At 37.8% G+C, this 16678-nt stretch overlaps 5 protein-coding genes across 5 annotated transcripts in view; 3 read left to right on the top strand and 2 right to left on the bottom strand.

The window, feature by feature from the left end:
• CBG00374 overlaps nucleotides 1-1991 on the bottom strand; it is a gene marked incomplete at both ends in the record, with an annotated part of 2871 nt that extends 880 nt beyond the window's left edge. The window contains 5 exons of the mRNA XM_002632312.2: nucleotides 278-618; nucleotides 662-833; nucleotides 877-1143; nucleotides 1714-1804; nucleotides 1873-1991. Coding sequence (XP_002632358.2) covers nucleotides 278-618; nucleotides 662-833; nucleotides 877-1143; nucleotides 1714-1804; nucleotides 1873-1991 — 990 coding nt within the window. The remainder of the gene's footprint in view (nucleotides 1-277; nucleotides 619-661; nucleotides 834-876; nucleotides 1144-1713; nucleotides 1805-1872) is intronic.
• A 1040-nt stretch (nucleotides 1992-3031) lies between these two features.
• Nucleotides 3032-5384, top strand: CBG00373 (the record flags this gene model as incomplete). The annotated part of the gene is made up of 5 exons (XM_002632311.2): nucleotides 3032-3179; nucleotides 3463-3614; nucleotides 3661-4444; nucleotides 4489-4598; nucleotides 4647-5384. 5 exons carry the CDS (start codon nucleotides 3032-3034, stop codon nucleotides 5382-5384), a joined length of 1932 nt encoding a protein of 643 aa, XP_002632357.2.
• A 4273-nt stretch (nucleotides 5385-9657) lies between these two features.
• Nucleotides 9658-10913, top strand: CBG00370 (the record flags this gene model as incomplete). The annotated part of the gene is made up of 5 exons (XM_002632310.1): nucleotides 9658-9804; nucleotides 9926-10175; nucleotides 10221-10402; nucleotides 10457-10595; nucleotides 10693-10913. 5 exons carry the CDS (start codon nucleotides 9658-9660, stop codon nucleotides 10911-10913), a joined length of 939 nt encoding a protein of 312 aa, XP_002632356.1.
• Nucleotides 10914-11123: 210 nt separating this feature from the next.
• On the top strand, nucleotides 11124-15226 carry CBG00368 (the record flags this gene model as incomplete). The annotated part of the gene is made up of 6 exons (XM_002632308.2): nucleotides 11124-11172; nucleotides 11219-11355; nucleotides 11401-11485; nucleotides 14117-14382; nucleotides 14736-15038; nucleotides 15086-15226. 6 exons carry the CDS (start codon nucleotides 11124-11126, stop codon nucleotides 15224-15226), a joined length of 981 nt encoding a protein of 326 aa, XP_002632354.2.
• Nucleotides 15227-16069: 843 nt separating this feature from the next.
• Nucleotides 16070-16678, bottom strand: part of CBG00366 — a gene marked incomplete at both ends in the record, with an annotated part of 14538 nt that continues 13929 nt past the window's right edge. Inside the window, one exon of the mRNA XM_045244724.1 lies at nucleotides 16070-16466. Within this exon, the coding sequence (XP_045091554.1) occupies nucleotides 16070-16466 (397 nt within the window). The remainder of the gene's footprint in view (nucleotides 16467-16678) is intronic.

Here is a 16678-nt window from a genome sequence, read left to right as displayed (position 1 = left end):
TTTCCATGCAAAATCAAAAGGTTTAACTAGCACTAAATTGTCTTGTGACCTAATTTTCTCGAAGCTCCCCCGCCGTTTTGCAAAAACAGATATCAGATTCCGAATCAGAATTTCATGGGCTTTCTAATGATATATGTCATGAAGTGCAACTTGGAGACGACTCCAGATAGTTCCCTAGTAAGCTAGAAGTGCAAGTATTAGGTGACCTTCTATTCGAGGGCTTACGGAATTTTGGAAAGTCTTGCTTGAAAAACGGTCCTCTCCATTCTGCACTTACCGCATGGGTGGTATAACAATCATTCATCAACTTCATTCTCAACGCAGCCCCTTGATACTCATCCACCTTGTCCAAAGTGACTCCACCCATTGGATCATCCAACGAAGCATATGATCCATAATGATACAACACACTTTCTGTCCAAACTCTGATCATTGTGATTGTTCCCAAATCGAATTGCGATTTGTATTGAACTTGATAAGTGGTCCCTTGTTTCAATTGAACTGTGGCATAGTAGAAATTGGTATTCGAGAGACTTCCTGGCTCGAATTTCACAATTTGTTGGGAATTTGGAGATTGGTAGAAGACAAGGCTGAGACCATTGGTGTTTGTTGTGGTGTCTGAAAATTTTCAGATGGGTTTTATGAAAATTCTATTTCTCACTTTGCAAAGTTTGTGCACTGATTGTGATTGTGAAGTTAACATAACTAGAAGTTTCTGAATGTGGAACTCTCAACTTTCCAATTGTATTTTGTGCAAATCCAAAATTATCCACAAAACTTCTGGTAGCAGCCAAACTATCCAGATAGGCAGTATTCATCAGGTATTGGAAAGTCTGAAAAATTAGATTTAAAAAAATTTCAAGACTGAAGAGTTACCTGAACCAATGAGCTTCCAACTTTACCGATCATGAAATGAGAGTTACTATTTGCAGAAATTGAGGTCAATGCATTGGAGCTTCTAGAAACCATGGAGTGCTGGGTAGCGTAGGAAGTGTCAGAAATTATTGGGAAAATCTTCACATTGTTGTTCGTAATGGTATCGTATTCAGTCGAACTCAAATCAGCATTGAGGGCTGGGAATCTGTTGAGGAGAAGAACCACCATTGAACTCTCCAATGGGCGGCCCGAAGCGGAGAGGAAACTCTGGAAAGAATTATGATTATGGAAAATATTGAAATTCTTCAAAAAAAGATGCAAAAAAAGTTAGTTTAAAAAATACGAAACTGCAACCCACCTTGATAACTTTGTTACCGTAATCACTCTAATAAAAAAGCTTCCCGCTAACTTTCAACTTTGAACCCGCATATCTCGGTCCTTGTTGAAGATCTCAAAAATTGGTCAACTATAAAAATATTTTTTACATCATAATATACATTTTGTCTGTTGACCAATTTTTGATATCATTTACAGGAAATGAGATACGGTACATTTGTTCAAGCAATGAAAAGAAAGGGATTTGAAAATTAATTGAATTTTATGTTTCAAACTTTCAGTATTTATAAATGTTAAGATTTTCAGAACAGTTGCGAATTTTAGAATTTCCATAAAATTTCATAAATTTCAGGGTTTGCAAAACTTTCAGAACTTTTCGAATAATGTTTTCATTATTGTTCCGTTATAAACACTGCTTTGAATTTATTCAAATCTTGTGCATTCCTGTATTTTTCAGATTTCAAAGATTTTCGGAACCCCTTGAATTTTTAAGAAACCCACGGAAATAATTGGGAGAACATTGGAAGGAGTTGATGGGCTAGCAGCAGAATTTGGATTCGGTGGATTTTTGGTCAAAGCCGCGGAGAAGGGTCTGAAAATTATTTTTCAGCAAAATTCCAAAAATTCTAAAAAATTAAACAAACTAGTTTCCCAACTCACTGAATATCATCATAGTATGTGATAGCATCCTGGGCACCATTTGTATCAAATCGAGCAATTGCAAGCTTTGTATAATTATGTCTATTCGCTGTAACCGACTGAATAACAAGTTGAGTCATTTGGTTGAAAGTGGAAACATCAAAATCGGCAGCATAGGCAAACAGAAACGTTGAATGCTTCTCTCCAACATTACAGAAATCGTCGTATTCTTCTGAAAAAAATATGAAAGTTGGTTATCTTAAAATATAAGAATAGATATCTGAAATATCTGAAATGGATTAGGATTAGGATCAGGTTTTTGGGTTTTAATTTTGAGTTTTTGGTTGCTTTCGTTTGCCTGAAAAGAGTTGGGTTAGATTATTATAGTTGAATACTTGAGGGAGTATGGGGTTCACTGATAAGAGAGTTTGCCAGTTTTATATGTAACTGTTTTATGACCCAATTTCACGTGGAAAATGAGACAAGAAATAGAGAAGAAGACATAGCGACAAAGATCAAGTTCGGAGATGAAAGTTGAACTGCTTCGGGGAAAAATCCGGCTTTCAAAAATTCTGGTAACATTGGTGAAAGTTCCTGCCGTATAACATGTAATAGGAGGGCTTCCTAAATGTTAACTTTAAAGATACGAAAAAATGTAAACTGTTGTGAGAAATTGTTTATCATAACATCAACAAACATTTTATCAGTTGACAAACTTTTGATAACTTTCACAGGAAACGAGTGAGAGCAGGGCAAACGATGGTTATTGTGAACAACCTTATCATCTTATATATCATATCCGTTTACACACACGTTACTGTTCTAGCTCAGTTAAGAGAAACGAGGAAAACAAAAGTGCACAAAGACTTAGTTGTCAACCTAATAGGTCGTGCAACCAAAATTCTATCACGAATTTTCAAATATAAAACGTGCTACTCCAAAGATCCATTTTGATCCTATCTCCCCTCTCCCTTCCCCCATAAATATGGAAAAATCGATCGATTCTCTCATAACTTCTGTCATTTTAGAATTTTCCCCCATCCTCGCCACACCATTGTCGTCAACGTTCATTCGTCGTTCCAAGACAAGAATCCAAGGACTTCATCACACAAAAATTGAAGAGGATCGTTCCATAAATTTGATGTTTCAAATCTTGAAAAACGAATCAATCGTTTGAATAATGCACCGGAAAAGAACACGTGGCAACAACAACAACAGTCAAGACGATGGGACGTCTCGGAAACTAACAAAGAAGCCGTCGGAGGAGAAGTGTGACGATAATCAGAAGACGACGAGAAGATCTGGCGTTTTTCGAAGATTGGGATTTAGTGAGTTGGGGAAAAAGGACACCCAAAAAATTCTGACAAGTCTGTTTCTGAAAGATTGTACCGTAAAACGTGTTATAGAAAAACCGAACTTTCAACTTTGAGCCAATTTATCTCGGTTCCTGTCAAAGACATAAATAGTTGTTAACTGATAAATTGTTTATCTTGATATCAGAAATATTTTATTAGTTGACACATTTTTTGTATCTTGCATAGCAGTTGATAATTGATCTCAAACTTTAGAAATTAAAAAAAGTATATTTTTGATGAGTTTGAATACTTTCAGTGATGCATGGTGACAAGGAAAAACAGGAAAACGGGAGTACGCAAAAAAGAAGAAAGAAGAAGGGAACCGAACGTAAACGAAAAACCCATTGTGCCTGGAATCCAGACAAGAAAGTGCATTTCAACATTGAAAAGGCTCATTCAACGATTCCGGTAAGTTTTTTGGAATCTTGCACACCCAAAGAACATTTTTTTTCAGCTGAAAGGTGAAAAGGGTGAATCTGCCACCATAACGGATATCCAGAAAAAAGTGTTCCTCAAGTTTGCGACGGACGCTGTCAAGAAGAGCCCACCTGAATATTCCACGGAATTCTTGACCAAGGTTAAACCGTATCCTGGCCAGCCAATGGAGAGAAAAATATTTGACGCGAACCCAACGAAAAATCGGTACAAAGATGTTGTCTGTAACGACATCACTCGTGTGGTTCTGAATGACGGTGGAGACAACGACTACATCCATGCAAACTATGTCAATGGCCTCAACACCCCATTTATCCTCTCTCAAGGTCCAACTGCTGCCACTGTTGTTGATTTTTGGAGAATGATTGTGCACACGAAAACTGCGTACATTGTGATGCTGTGTGAAGTGACCGAGGATGGGAAGCCGAAGTGTGAGCAATATTTTCCGGATAAAGTTGGAGAAATGACTAGCTATGGACCATGGGTGGTTATGTGTTCTACGGAGGATGACAAGGATGCCAATATCATCAAGAGAACGTTTTTGGTGAAGACCAAGGATAATGGTAAAGAGCATGTCTTGAAACATTTACACACAAAGTCTTGGCCTGACCGTTCTGTCCCCAATTCCACCCTGTGTCTTTTACGTATGCTCTACATTGTTCGTTCGGCTCAAGGACCAGTCACTGTTCACTGCTCGGCTGGAATCGGTCGTACTGGAACGTTTGTCGCCATCGAAGCGTGTCTTCAGATTCTGACCGATGGAAAGGAGTTGGATCTTCTGGCAACTTGTAAGGCATTGAGAAGTTAGTGAACGGTGAGATTAATGAACGAAAAAATTAATTTCTAGACAGTCGCGCTGGAAGCATCCAAGTTGATATTCAATACATGACACTTGTCCAGATCATACTCAACTATGGAAAAGACAATGGATATTGGGATGATTCAGATTTGGATGATGTGAGAATCTAATTTTCTCGCATGAAATATATTTCTTTTTTATTCCAGCGCGTTGAACTTTTGACCTGGAACATTCAACAGTTCATCCAGACACGTGGCAAAGTCGATCATGTCATTGCATTTCCATCCACTCCAGCACTGGCTCAACCACAAGGAAATGCTCCAGGTCCGCCAGTTGCCAAAGAGCCAACTCCACATCATACACCGGTTCAGAAGGCTCAAGAATGTGTTGAGAAGAAGATTTTGGACCCGATCAAGAAGGATAAAGATCACAAAGAACATAAGGATCACAAGGATCACCACAAAGACAACAAAGAGCACAAATCTCCAAAAGATCACAAGTCACCGAAAGAGCCGGAACAACATCACAAGTGCCATAAAGTTCATCCGATTCCCACGCTGGTCACAAAATCCACGACAGAGGATGGAGAAGAAGCAGAAGAGCCGAAAATGCAGGCGACGCAGAAAGTGGAGATCAAGGAGGTCAAGGAGACAGTTGTACAGAAAGAGGATAGTGTGATGACTGGAACATCAGGACCTCCACCACTTCCATCTCCAGTTCATATTCCATCACCCCTTACAAAGAAGGATAACTCGAAGGATAAGATTTTCAAGGATACAATCTCAAAGGATTCGAATTCCAAAGATACTACGGAGTTGAACTTGAAAGTTAGTAAGGAGTTGGGACTGGAAACACAATCGGCTGAAAAGGGGAAATCCGATTCGAAGGAGAGCAATTTCAAATTGATGAAAAAGCATTCGACCAATCGAAGTCAGTATTTGTGAGCCGGCTTCAAACAAGGAACCTATCAGGATTTTTTTTCAATTCCTTCTGAATGAATAAGAGCATTTTTCGATTTTGATTGCATGTCATTTTTGAGTTGTTACATTTTACCAAATTTTCAGGAAAAAGAAACGTTTAAGAAAAAGTCGGGCAAGTTGTCATTAAAAATTTGGCGTCACTTTTTTTAATCACTATTAATAACGGAAAGCAGAAAATACGTAGAAAATAAACTTCTAAAATTCAAAAAGTTCAAAAGAAATTTATTTGTTCGTGAACCGACATAGTGATGGGTTTGAGAGTCTAGGCATCACTTTTCCCCTCAATTCTTCCCTTTCCAGGTCATTCCACGCCAATCCAAGCCAGAAATTTCATGCCGAAAATAACACGCCAATTAAACAAGCAAAGAATTTTGGAAAAAATGAAATTTTTCACACAAATCTACAGTAATCTGACTAATCTGACTGCACCAAATCCTATCTCCTCCCTTATTTTAGTTTTTCCGGAAAAAAATTATCAAAATGTTCCCCAGAAAATTCTGCACAAATGTTACCTAATTAAAAAAAAACATACGATCGGTGGAATTTGAACAGGCTAGCAAAAACCTAGAAAAATTGAATTTTTCAGTTGATTTTCTAAGAAATGTAACTTCTCATTCATATCAACCTAATCGAACGTTTTAGGCTCATTTTGTGTTTTTCCTCGCTTTTATAAGTTTTACCTATTTTGAAATCAAATATTCTGACCTAGAATTTTTAAATGCCAAAAAAGCTGATTAAAAATTAGCTGATTAATTTATGCTGAAAAGCTGCGCCATGAAATCAGAAAAAAATCAAATTTCATAAATTATATTACGGTATTTCAAACTAGTGTGTCGTCTCGCGAGACTCAAGTTCAGCAAAAGTTCAGAGGAATCAGCGAATCTCGCAAAAATCAGCTACATTCGTTCAGGTTTGTTTCGCACAAAGTTCGGCAAAGTGTCGTTTCTGGATTTCTCGGAAAATTCAAGTTCAGCATTTTCACGTTATCGCATAGTTTCGCAATTTTCCAGTTCAGCATTTTCTCGTTACAGCATTGAAAAAAAAACGAAAAAAAAAGTTAACCACAGTGGGGTTCGAACCAGCGGAGTCTCACCTAATGAGTTACCCTCTTACCGCTACACCACACAACCGACATTTTCCTCTGGCGCGGAGGGCGTATAGCAGAGGGGGGAAAGTGCGCGCCCAAATCGGGCAGAATTTTCAGACGAAGATTTTCAGCTTCCTGGTGGGGTTATGACCTAGATTTTTTCGTCATCGTGTTGCGGATATCTCAAACTATCAGTACTGAAATTTTGAGCAATGTCTCAACGCCCCTCTGAAAACACTGCCCTTGTGAGACAGGCAACGGTCAGTCTTCAACACATGCTCCAAATCGCTGACCGAGTTTCCTGTGGTATTGCAGAACTTGAACTGAAAGTTCTTGTCATGCATTTTGAGGAAGTTGACAAAATTGCGGCTCTCCAAAGCTTTATCCATCTTTGACAGAATGAACCGGGCCTTCTGCGTAATCCTTTGGATCCTTGGACCAGACGAGGCTGACGACAAGGCAAAGGGCGATGAGGATTTTCATGGTTGGAGGAGAATCGGCTGAACACAGACTGAAGCTCCTGGAGAATCTCACTGGCTTATATAGAGAGTACTTTTTCTTTTACTTTTTTGGAACTGCGTGAATTTTGGACAAAAAAAATTGGTGTAAAAAATGATTTTCAAAAAAAAACTTATGACGAGGCCACGTACCAAAAAACAGAACAATTAAAAATAATTCCACGTGGCAAGATGACCTTTACTGATAACAGAATCCCATATAAGGAGAGCTCTCTGCTACAGAAGACTCCATTCCCTCATGAAGATCTGACGACGGGAATCATCGTCCCATGGTATAACATCCTTGGTCTTCGGATGTCTCCTGGAGTTTTCTGATGCCTTCTGCCACCTTCCGAAGTCTTCTGGAAACTTCTTGGCACTTCCTGGACCACAACACCAATTAGCACGACGATTATTAGAACGAAAGTGCAAGTGAGCGCTAAATTCTAATCTGTAATTCAAAATCCCTTTTTCAGATCCACTGCCTAGTCTCGAACACAGGAACGTTTCTGGAAGTTTCGATTCCGACGTGGTGGTTATCTACAGTTTCTGGTCAGTAATTGTTGCTATAAGTATCATATGTTGGATGTGGAGAAGAAGGATTGGGTTTTTTAAATTAAACTCGTAAATTAATAAAGGAAGTTGGAAGGATAATTGTTGTTTTTTTTTGCATGAATTAATATTTTCTCAAGTTTATCAAAATTATAAAGATGAACTATTTTTTGAAAAGTAACGAAACGTGTTTTTTTCAAAACTAGCGCACCCATCCAAACCGTCCACTTTAACCTCATATGTCTCGGTTCCTATGAGAGATATTAAAAATTAGTCAACTGATAAAATATTCATCATAATTTGAAAAAAGATTTTATCAGTTTACAACTTTTTGGTATCTCTCACGGAAAACAAGAAATATGAGCTTGAAGTGGACGGTCTTGGTGGCACTTTATTAGAGTGTTCACGGTATTTTGTTCTAGTATTTTTTAACCGATCATTGCTTTTCATTGCTTTTTGATTCCAAGTTCTGATATTTTTGTGACGTATGAGATTCTCCTTTTCTCTTCATTATGGTTACCATAGTATCCATAGCTGATTGTTAAAATTTTTTAACGAAAAAAGTTTCACAGATTCCTAAAAACGGAATCCCAATCATCTTGGTTTCCCACCAATCACAAAACGTGCCAAACTCAAATTTTCTCCATGTGTGTTGATTACGTGTCAAAGGCATAATCAAAGAAAAATAGACAACAGCGGTTAGTGTACGATAACGGTACACTGTGGCAATTGACACTATTTTTTTTTCCTCCGTCTCCATATCATGAGACACTGATGATGCGGGCGATCAACTAGACTGGTATTTATTAAGAAGAGAGAAAAAGGGGAGTGTTGATAAGACAGTAAATTCTCATTTCTCTTTTTCTCTTCTTGTGTTCGTGTCGATTGAGAGAATCCTTCTCTTTTTGGATTCTATTTTGATCAAGTTGTAGGCATATCATGTAAACGAGAGGAAGAAGATGGATGCATCCTGAGAATGGACATTGACCTTGTTTTTTATTCGTTTTGGGTATCTATATAAAGAGACAAGTTTATAATTTCTTTTTTCAAAATGTTTTTTACTCGTTAAAAAATAATGTTCAAGTTTTTTTTAATTCTAAAAAATACATATTCAGACAACTAATACCGTAAAACCTCCTATTACAGGGTTCTTCAATTAGAGGGGGCTCATCTATTTTTTTTTTTGGTAGATTTATCAAATACCGTGAAACCTGTTTTAAAAGTAAAACCCTCCTATTGTCCCTACTTTTTCCGGAGGGCTTTCATCGAAGAATTTGGTAAGTTCTTGATTTCAAAATTTATGAAAATTTGTCAATTTCACTAAAATTGAGCACGTTTTTGAGCAAAAATATGTTTCAACAAATGTTCAAAATTTTTTCCACTGAAAGCTTACTTAAAATTTTCATTTCAAACAAAACTTTTTTTGAGTTTTCTTATTATAGGGGTTCTTCTCTTTTTTCCACGTTTTTATCGGAGGTCCCTTCTAATACAGGTCTTACGGTAATTATTTTATAACTTTCCCATTTTCTATTTTTTGCAAAAAGGATTCAGAAAACAAAGCCATCATGGGGTTATGCACGTAATAAATTTGCAATAAAAATGGCAAATAAATACACAAAAATACTATGCACGAACGCAAATAAATTAGTTTATTTGAATCCAAAAAACGAATTTAATTGCATTATCAGCCGTGGAAATTTCCTCTCACAATTTTTTTTCGAGAGAAAATTTTTTCACGGCTGATATTGCAATCAAATTCGTTTTTTGTATGCAAATAAATAAATTTATTTGCGTTCGTGCATAGTATTTTTGTGTATTTATTTGCCATTTTTATTGCAAATTTATTACGTGCATAACCCCATCATTTTCTGATAACATCGCGTGTTAAAACTTTGATTTCTTCCAAAAGTATCTTCTTTACCTCAAAAGTACTTTCCCTTCTTATTTTTAGCGTTTCATTGGCCTTTGAACTGTTTACTTGTTATTTGTTTCATATTACTTGTTTGATATTATTTGTTTGATATTAATTAATTGCTTAACTGCTCAATCAATTAGTTGCTGATAATGATAACAATAGAACTTAGCTTCAAAAATTCCAGAAATGCTCACCGACGGTGTGGTAGATTACACCAAGGAAGGTTCGATTTTAACTGCCGAGCAACGTCAGTTTTACGAGAAAAATGGATACTTGTTGATTCGAAACTGTGTACCACAGTATGAATTGAACAGATTCAGACAGAGATTTCAGGTAATTTTTCTGGGACTTTAGATATTTATATTATTAGTTTTTGATATTTAAATTTGTAACCAAAATGAGCTAGCGGAAGTTTTAAGTTCTGACAGTTTTTAAATCTAGGTTTCTTTTCCAGGACATCTGCGAGAAAAAGGTCAAGGCTCCTGATAATATGACAGTGATGAAGGACATCTCGATTGCCAAGTCTGAATTCAAGGATGGAGAAAAAGCAATCACAAAGATTCAAGACTTTGCTGATGACCCAGTTCTCTTCGAGTACTGTAAGTATCCAGGAGTAGTGGATGTGGTGAAGGATTTGATTGGAAATCCAAAATCAACTGTTATGGCAATGCACACCATGCTCATCAATAAACCTCCAGACAATGGTGAGGGTTTTTGATTCGGATAAATATAAACATTTCAAATTAAAGGAAAACTAACCTCTCGCCACCCAATGCACCAAGACCTTCAATATTTCCCATTCCGTCCAGCTGACTTCATTTGCTGTGCATGGACTGCAATGGAGAAGATCAATAGAGCTAATGGGTGCCTGGTAGTTGTTCCAGGAACTCATAAGGGTGTTCTTCTGCCTCATGAGTATCCAAAGTGGGAGGTAAGACGATGAGAATCTCCTGATTTAGTTGGTTCGCATTTTCATTTTTCTTAGGGTGGTGTCAACAAAGCGTACCATGGAATTCAAGACTATGATCCTTCGAATCCACGTATTCATGTGGAAATGGAAGCAGGAGATACAGTATTCTTCCATCCAATTCTTATCCATGGATCCGGAGCCAATAGAACCGAAGGTAGTTTTTTAATTCACCATTTACACTAGTTTACAAAACTTTACTATGGGCAAAAATTAGGCAAAAGATGGACATATCTATATTTGGACATTTTAAGGATTCCGCAAAGCCATTTCTTGTCATTACGCCAACGATGACATCTGTCGTTACGTGAATGTGGAGGGCACAACTCAAGAGAATTTGGCGGAGGAGATCATTGAAATCGCCAAGAAGAGATTGACCAAGTATGGGTTGGACCCAAATACCGTAACACTGGATTTCGCTGACATTTGGAGAGTTCGTGCTAGAGAGGTTAATGGCACTAGATCCAATTTGTAGATAACCTAAAAATCCTGAATTTCGATATTCCTTTGTTTCATATTGTAAACTTAAAAATGTTTAATTTTTGAAAAATAAGTCACCTGTTACTTATTGATAAATCCTTTTTTAACGTGTTACCTCTGACAACTGTAGCTTTCTTAATTAGAAACCCACGTGGGGAAAATTAGAAGAAAGCCAAACTTCGAAAAAGTTATATTTCTCGCCGTCATGAAATCGTTTAGATTCCTAGCGATCTCGACACGAGGCTTTGCTAGCAGTAAGCCATTATTTTTATATTCAAGGTTTTCAAAATTTTCCCCCAGAACCCGTTGTCGACTGGACCCGCCCGGGTAACGTGTTGAGTTTGGAGCAGAAGCAGTTCTACAAGAAAAATGGGTTTCTTCTTGTTAGAAATTGTGTGGCTAGAGAGGATTTGAAAAAGTATGAAGATCGTTTTAATGTTGGTTTTCTTTCAAAATAAAGAAGTTCAAAGATTGAAGTTTAGGCGATTTGCGAGAGAAAAGTGAAGCCACCAGCGAGCATGTTGGTCATGAAAGATGTGTCGATTGCGAAAAAAGTCACACCTGACAGTGAGTTTGGAAGCGTTGTTTTTGAAACATTAAAGTTGGGGAGACATGAAAAAAAGAATGTTCTCGAAATTCCGTTTAAATATGCCCCTCGAGGAGTTGAACATGTGGGGGCGAGGATTGAGGGTGCGGCGCCGCTACCGACTGAGCCACGCGGGCAAAGACAAAGCGACAGCTGTACGCAGAGTGACATTACACCGTCACGGCAGAATGCATACCCTAACTCCAAAAAACCTCCGAAACATCTCCTGTTCCTCCACCTTTAAACAATTATATGCACAGGTGGATCGCGCAGAACACTATATGGGCGCATTGTGGCCCATACTGGGAATCCGCGCATATAGCGTTCGTTATGCCCGCTATATGGGTTGGTGGTTGCTGGTCGGTGGTGGTGGGCGTCGAGTAAGCAGGGAAAGCATATGCCCAGTCCGTGCTCGCATATAGGTTCCATATTCTCTCAACATTCTAATCGAGTGCTCGAGAACTGTAAACTTCGATCCCATATATCTCATTTCCTGTAAAAGATATCAGAAAATGATCAACTGACAAAATGTTTATTATAATATCAAAAACATGCTGTCAGTTAACAACTTTTTGATATCTTTCACAGGAACCCAGATAAATTAGCTGAAAGTTGAAAGTTAAAGGGGAAGGGGTGGATCATTCTATTATGTGTCTTCACGGAAACCTGATAGCATTTACAGAACATGTAAATGTTTTTTGCAGAAATAATAGCTTGAAACTCTTCTCTTGATATTCTCAGGATAAAATTTTTGGTTCTCAAAGAATTGTATTTATGACTGTTGACTATCGAAAAATAGTGTTATCGGTGAAAAGTAGTTAACCAAGACAGATCGGAAAACATATACAGGTGCTGGATTTTAGGCTTGGAATTCCATTAAACTTGATGGGAATTTTGTCTTTGAAAAGTTCAACATTTTCTGCAGGCTGTGTTGCGACGTTTACTCCAAAAAAAACCTGTCAAAATCCGGATTTTATGTTACCATAAAATGCCCTTATGCTCTGTCTGCTTATTTTACATCACAATATTCTATATTTCCACATGAATCGGATTTTTTTGCCCATTTAATTTGGTAATTCCGCTGAAAAAGTACACAACGACGCTCCGACATCCCGCATCGCGCGTTGTTTACCGTAAATCTACACTCAGATTTTCGATGAATTTGCAGATATTTTTGCCTATTTTTGTTCGATTTTCTTTAATTTTTCACGATTTCACAGGTTTTCTTTACAAATTTTTCACTTGCGAACTCATTTTCATCGTTTCTAGCCGTTTTCCTCGGGTTTCTACACATAAATTCCTAAAGAAATAATTATTTTAGGCCCACCGATGGATTCCAACGCCTCACATTTCTACCTAAAGCTGAAAACCAAAAGTTTTCGGCGGATAGCTACAGGTAAGAAACATGCATGACATTCAGTTTCTCACTGACTTTATTTTTTTAGAAGCGGAGCTCGGAATTCGGTGACCCCTTCACCGTCTCCACTGGCCACACGACAAGTGAAAGAAACAGCACCGACAGAAAAACGAAAAGGTTAGCGAATTTTGTGTTTGAAACGCTCGAAAATTATTCGATAAAAGAACACCTGCGAAATTGTTTTCACTGAACTTGTAAGGAGCATTCTACTCTTGTGTCTATGACTCCAGTTCTTCGGAGCTTTCGAAACATGATGAAAAACGTGCCAAGATTTGCTAGAGGTATCGCTTCACACGAAATTCAGCTCTCTCATGTATACGAATTTGCAAAAGCAGCTTCGTTTTCTAAGTACTAGGCTTGACAAATTTTTCGGTGTGAATAAGTAAAACTATCAAAAATTTTCAAAATATATTCAGTTTTTCAGAAAAAAAAACAACCAAGAGCAACTTCTCGATTGGACTGTCGTCTAATGGATATAGAGAGGGAGAAATGCGACGAAAATATCGAGTCCAAGGAGCCAGGAGACAAACATGTTAATTTTTTTTCTTTTTTCTTTTTTTTTATGTTCTTTTCACTTCATTTTTTTGTCCTTTTTATTAATTTTCAATAAATTTTTACTGGTAAACACTATTTTCAGTTCACAGAGAATATTAGGACCTGGGGGAGGGGAGGAATTGCTGCGCGGCGGCGTGGATCTTATATTCTTTAGTCGGCGCGTGAATCCTATATGCTCGCACGATGCGCCCCTATATGTTTCGTATTGCGAGCATATACGGCACCGCGCGATCCCATATAACGTTCCTCGCGATCCACCTGTGTGTGGAATATAACGATATTCAACTTGAACTCAAAAATTATAGATGAACTTTCGAAAGTAAAAAATTTCGGCTAAGGAAATGTTTCACGACGTTTCTAGGTACTGTAGAATATTAATGTAGGATACTGTAGAAAATGCGTGAGATACAAATTCTACTTACCGTAATCAACCTAAATAAACGGCCTGTCTAACTTTTAACGTCGAACCAATTTATCTCGCTTCCTGTTAAAGATATCGAAAAGTGGCCAACTGACAAATTGTTTTTGATTATATAATACACAAATGGTCAGTTGACCACTTTTTGGTATCTTCTACAGAAAATGAGATATATCGGCTCAAAGATGACGGGTAATAAAAACGTCTCAAACTCATTTCTAGGCATCGACACAATCACAAAAGTGCAAGATTTCGCCGAAGAGCCAGTGCTCTTCTCCTACTGTGAGCATCCTCATGTGACCAACGTCGTGCGTGACCTCATCGGAAGTTCTCCGGCGACTCGTATCCAAGCAATGCACACAATGCTGATCAACAAGCCACCAGACACTGGAAAACAAACGTCCCGTCATCCGATGCATCAGGATTTGATCTACTTTCCATGGCGTCCCGAGGATTTGACAATTTGTGCGTGGACCGCGATGGAGAAGGTTGGTTACTATGAATAGAAAGCCTCCCAAAAACGTGTGAAAAATAAAAGAGCGGAGCCTAAGATACAGTAACCATTTTTAATGTTTGCAAGTTTGATTTTTTTGAATTGACAATATATGAATTTGATTCAACATATAAGCTCAAATAAGCTCATCCTCCTCATCCTCTTTGAGCTCATATATCTCATTTCCTGTGAAAGATACTGAAAAATGGTAAACAAACAAAACGCTGCTAATATTATGATAAGCAATTTATCAGTTGACGACTTTTCGATATTTTTAATAGGAACCGAGATAAATTGATTCAAAGTTGACGCATCCAAAAAGGTGTAGAAAATTCCTTCTTTTTTCAGATCAACAAAAAGAACGGATGTCTCCAAGTGGTTCCTGGTTCCCAAACCGAAGGCCTCAAAGCCCACGGATATCCAGATTGGGAGGGCGGAGTCAACAAGGCTTACTACGCAATCAAAGACTACGATATGTCTCTGCCACGTGAATACGTAGAAATGGAAGCAGGGGATACTGTATTCTTCCATCCGAACTTGTTCCATGGATCCGGTACGAATAGATCGGACGGTTTCAGAAAAGCCATCTCGTGTCACTACGCGAATTATGATCATACCAAATATATCGACGTGAAGGGGACTGTTCAAGAGGTATTTAAAAAATCAATTATCGATTTTTAAAAAAATTTAATTTCCAGGAAACCGCCGACCAAATCGTCGACATCATCCGCAAACACCCTCAGCGATATTCTGTGAAACCAGGCCAAGAGGTCACTTTTGAACTCTCTTGGCGTCTTCGTTCCCGCTCTGTTCATCACGACGGAAAGGAGAATCTTTAACTACTCGATTACTATTTGTTGCACACGCTCTATTGAACTTTCTCCCAATAGAGCAAAGCGTCGGCACCTAACATGACATGCATTGCGATCACATTAATCATAACTGAAAATGAATAAAGTGTTGTGAACGAAATAATCGTTTTTGTTGTTGCTAAAAGTATGTTTAAGAAATAACTAAAAAAAATGAAACGAGAGTTGTGAAAATGAACAGAGACAACACAGGATATAAACATTTCAGATGGATTCGGGGACACAGAAAAAGAGAGACACGTGGTAGAGAGATGAAAAACGAATTGGGAAGAAGACAACGGATGGGGTCTGATTGGGGGAGAAATAGGGAAAAAAGGAACAAATTCTAATATTTAGGTCATGAACTAGAAAATTTCGTTCTTTCAATTTTTTTTTTCAAAATTACCGGTTTTGAGACTCGAATGAATTAAAATTCCGAAAAATCTATTTTTAAAAAAATCTGAAATTTTCGGAAAATTAGAACTCCAAAAGATATCGAACTTATCAAATTTGGGGATTAGAAAATTCAGAAAATTAGGTCATGACCTAAAATTTTTTTTAATTGGGTCATGGCCTAGAATATTCAAATAATTTGGTCATGGCCTAAAAAATCGATTATTTCGAAAATTTTAAATTTTTAGATTCCAGATTTTGGGATAAATAGGAATTTTTTTTTGAAATTTTTGGATTGTATCCAATTTTCGGACCCGAGTTTAAAAATTTTTGCTCAAAATAAAAATAAATTACTCCGAAAATACTGCAGATGGGGAACCGCATTTTTTTGGGGGAAAGGGACAAAAAAGGAAAAAATGAATTATCACAAAAAAAAAACAATCAATAAACCGAGCACTGTTGAGTGAAGAACAAGGCGAAAAGGTCCTGCACGGCAGTACAGTACTCCTCTTGCTCTCGCTCATTCATCTCCTCCTCAACCATTTTCGGTGTCACTTGACTCAACGGGACGGTGCGTCCTGCCACGTGTATCATGCATTCTTCCTCCTCGAATTTAGCCACGTCATCAGGATGTTGCTCATCGTCCACCTCCATTTTCACCTTGACCTCCTCATCTGGTGGCACCGCTCCTTCTTCTAGTTTCATCTGTTTCGCGGGGGGTTCCTCGATTTTGATGGGTTTCTTATCTGAATAGTTGTCGTCGCACTCGATTTCCTTCAAGTATTCTATAGATGGTCCATAGCGACGTTGGGTCAGTGATGGATCGTCTTCATCGGTTCTGGAATCATTTTAGATAATAATTTTTGGACAATTAGAAAACCTAAGCCTTAGGTCCTATGGCCATTTTAACAAGCTGGCCTAGAAAACTCAACTTGCAAAAGTTAGGCCATCACGTTGAAATGACCTAAAAATGACCTAAAATGGCCTTGCTGTGATTTCTAGGTCTTTTTAACATGGCGGCCTAACTTCTGCAAGATGAGTTTTCTAGGC

This window comes from Caenorhabditis briggsae (genome assembly GCF_000004555.2).
Source record: "Caenorhabditis briggsae complete genome, chrIV, whole genome shotgun sequence".
In the NCBI taxonomy this organism is placed as follows: domain Eukaryota; kingdom Metazoa; phylum Nematoda; class Chromadorea; order Rhabditida; family Rhabditidae; genus Caenorhabditis; species Caenorhabditis briggsae.
Note: the sequence above shows the minus strand (reverse complement) of the source record. Positions and strands in the feature narration are given on the sequence as shown.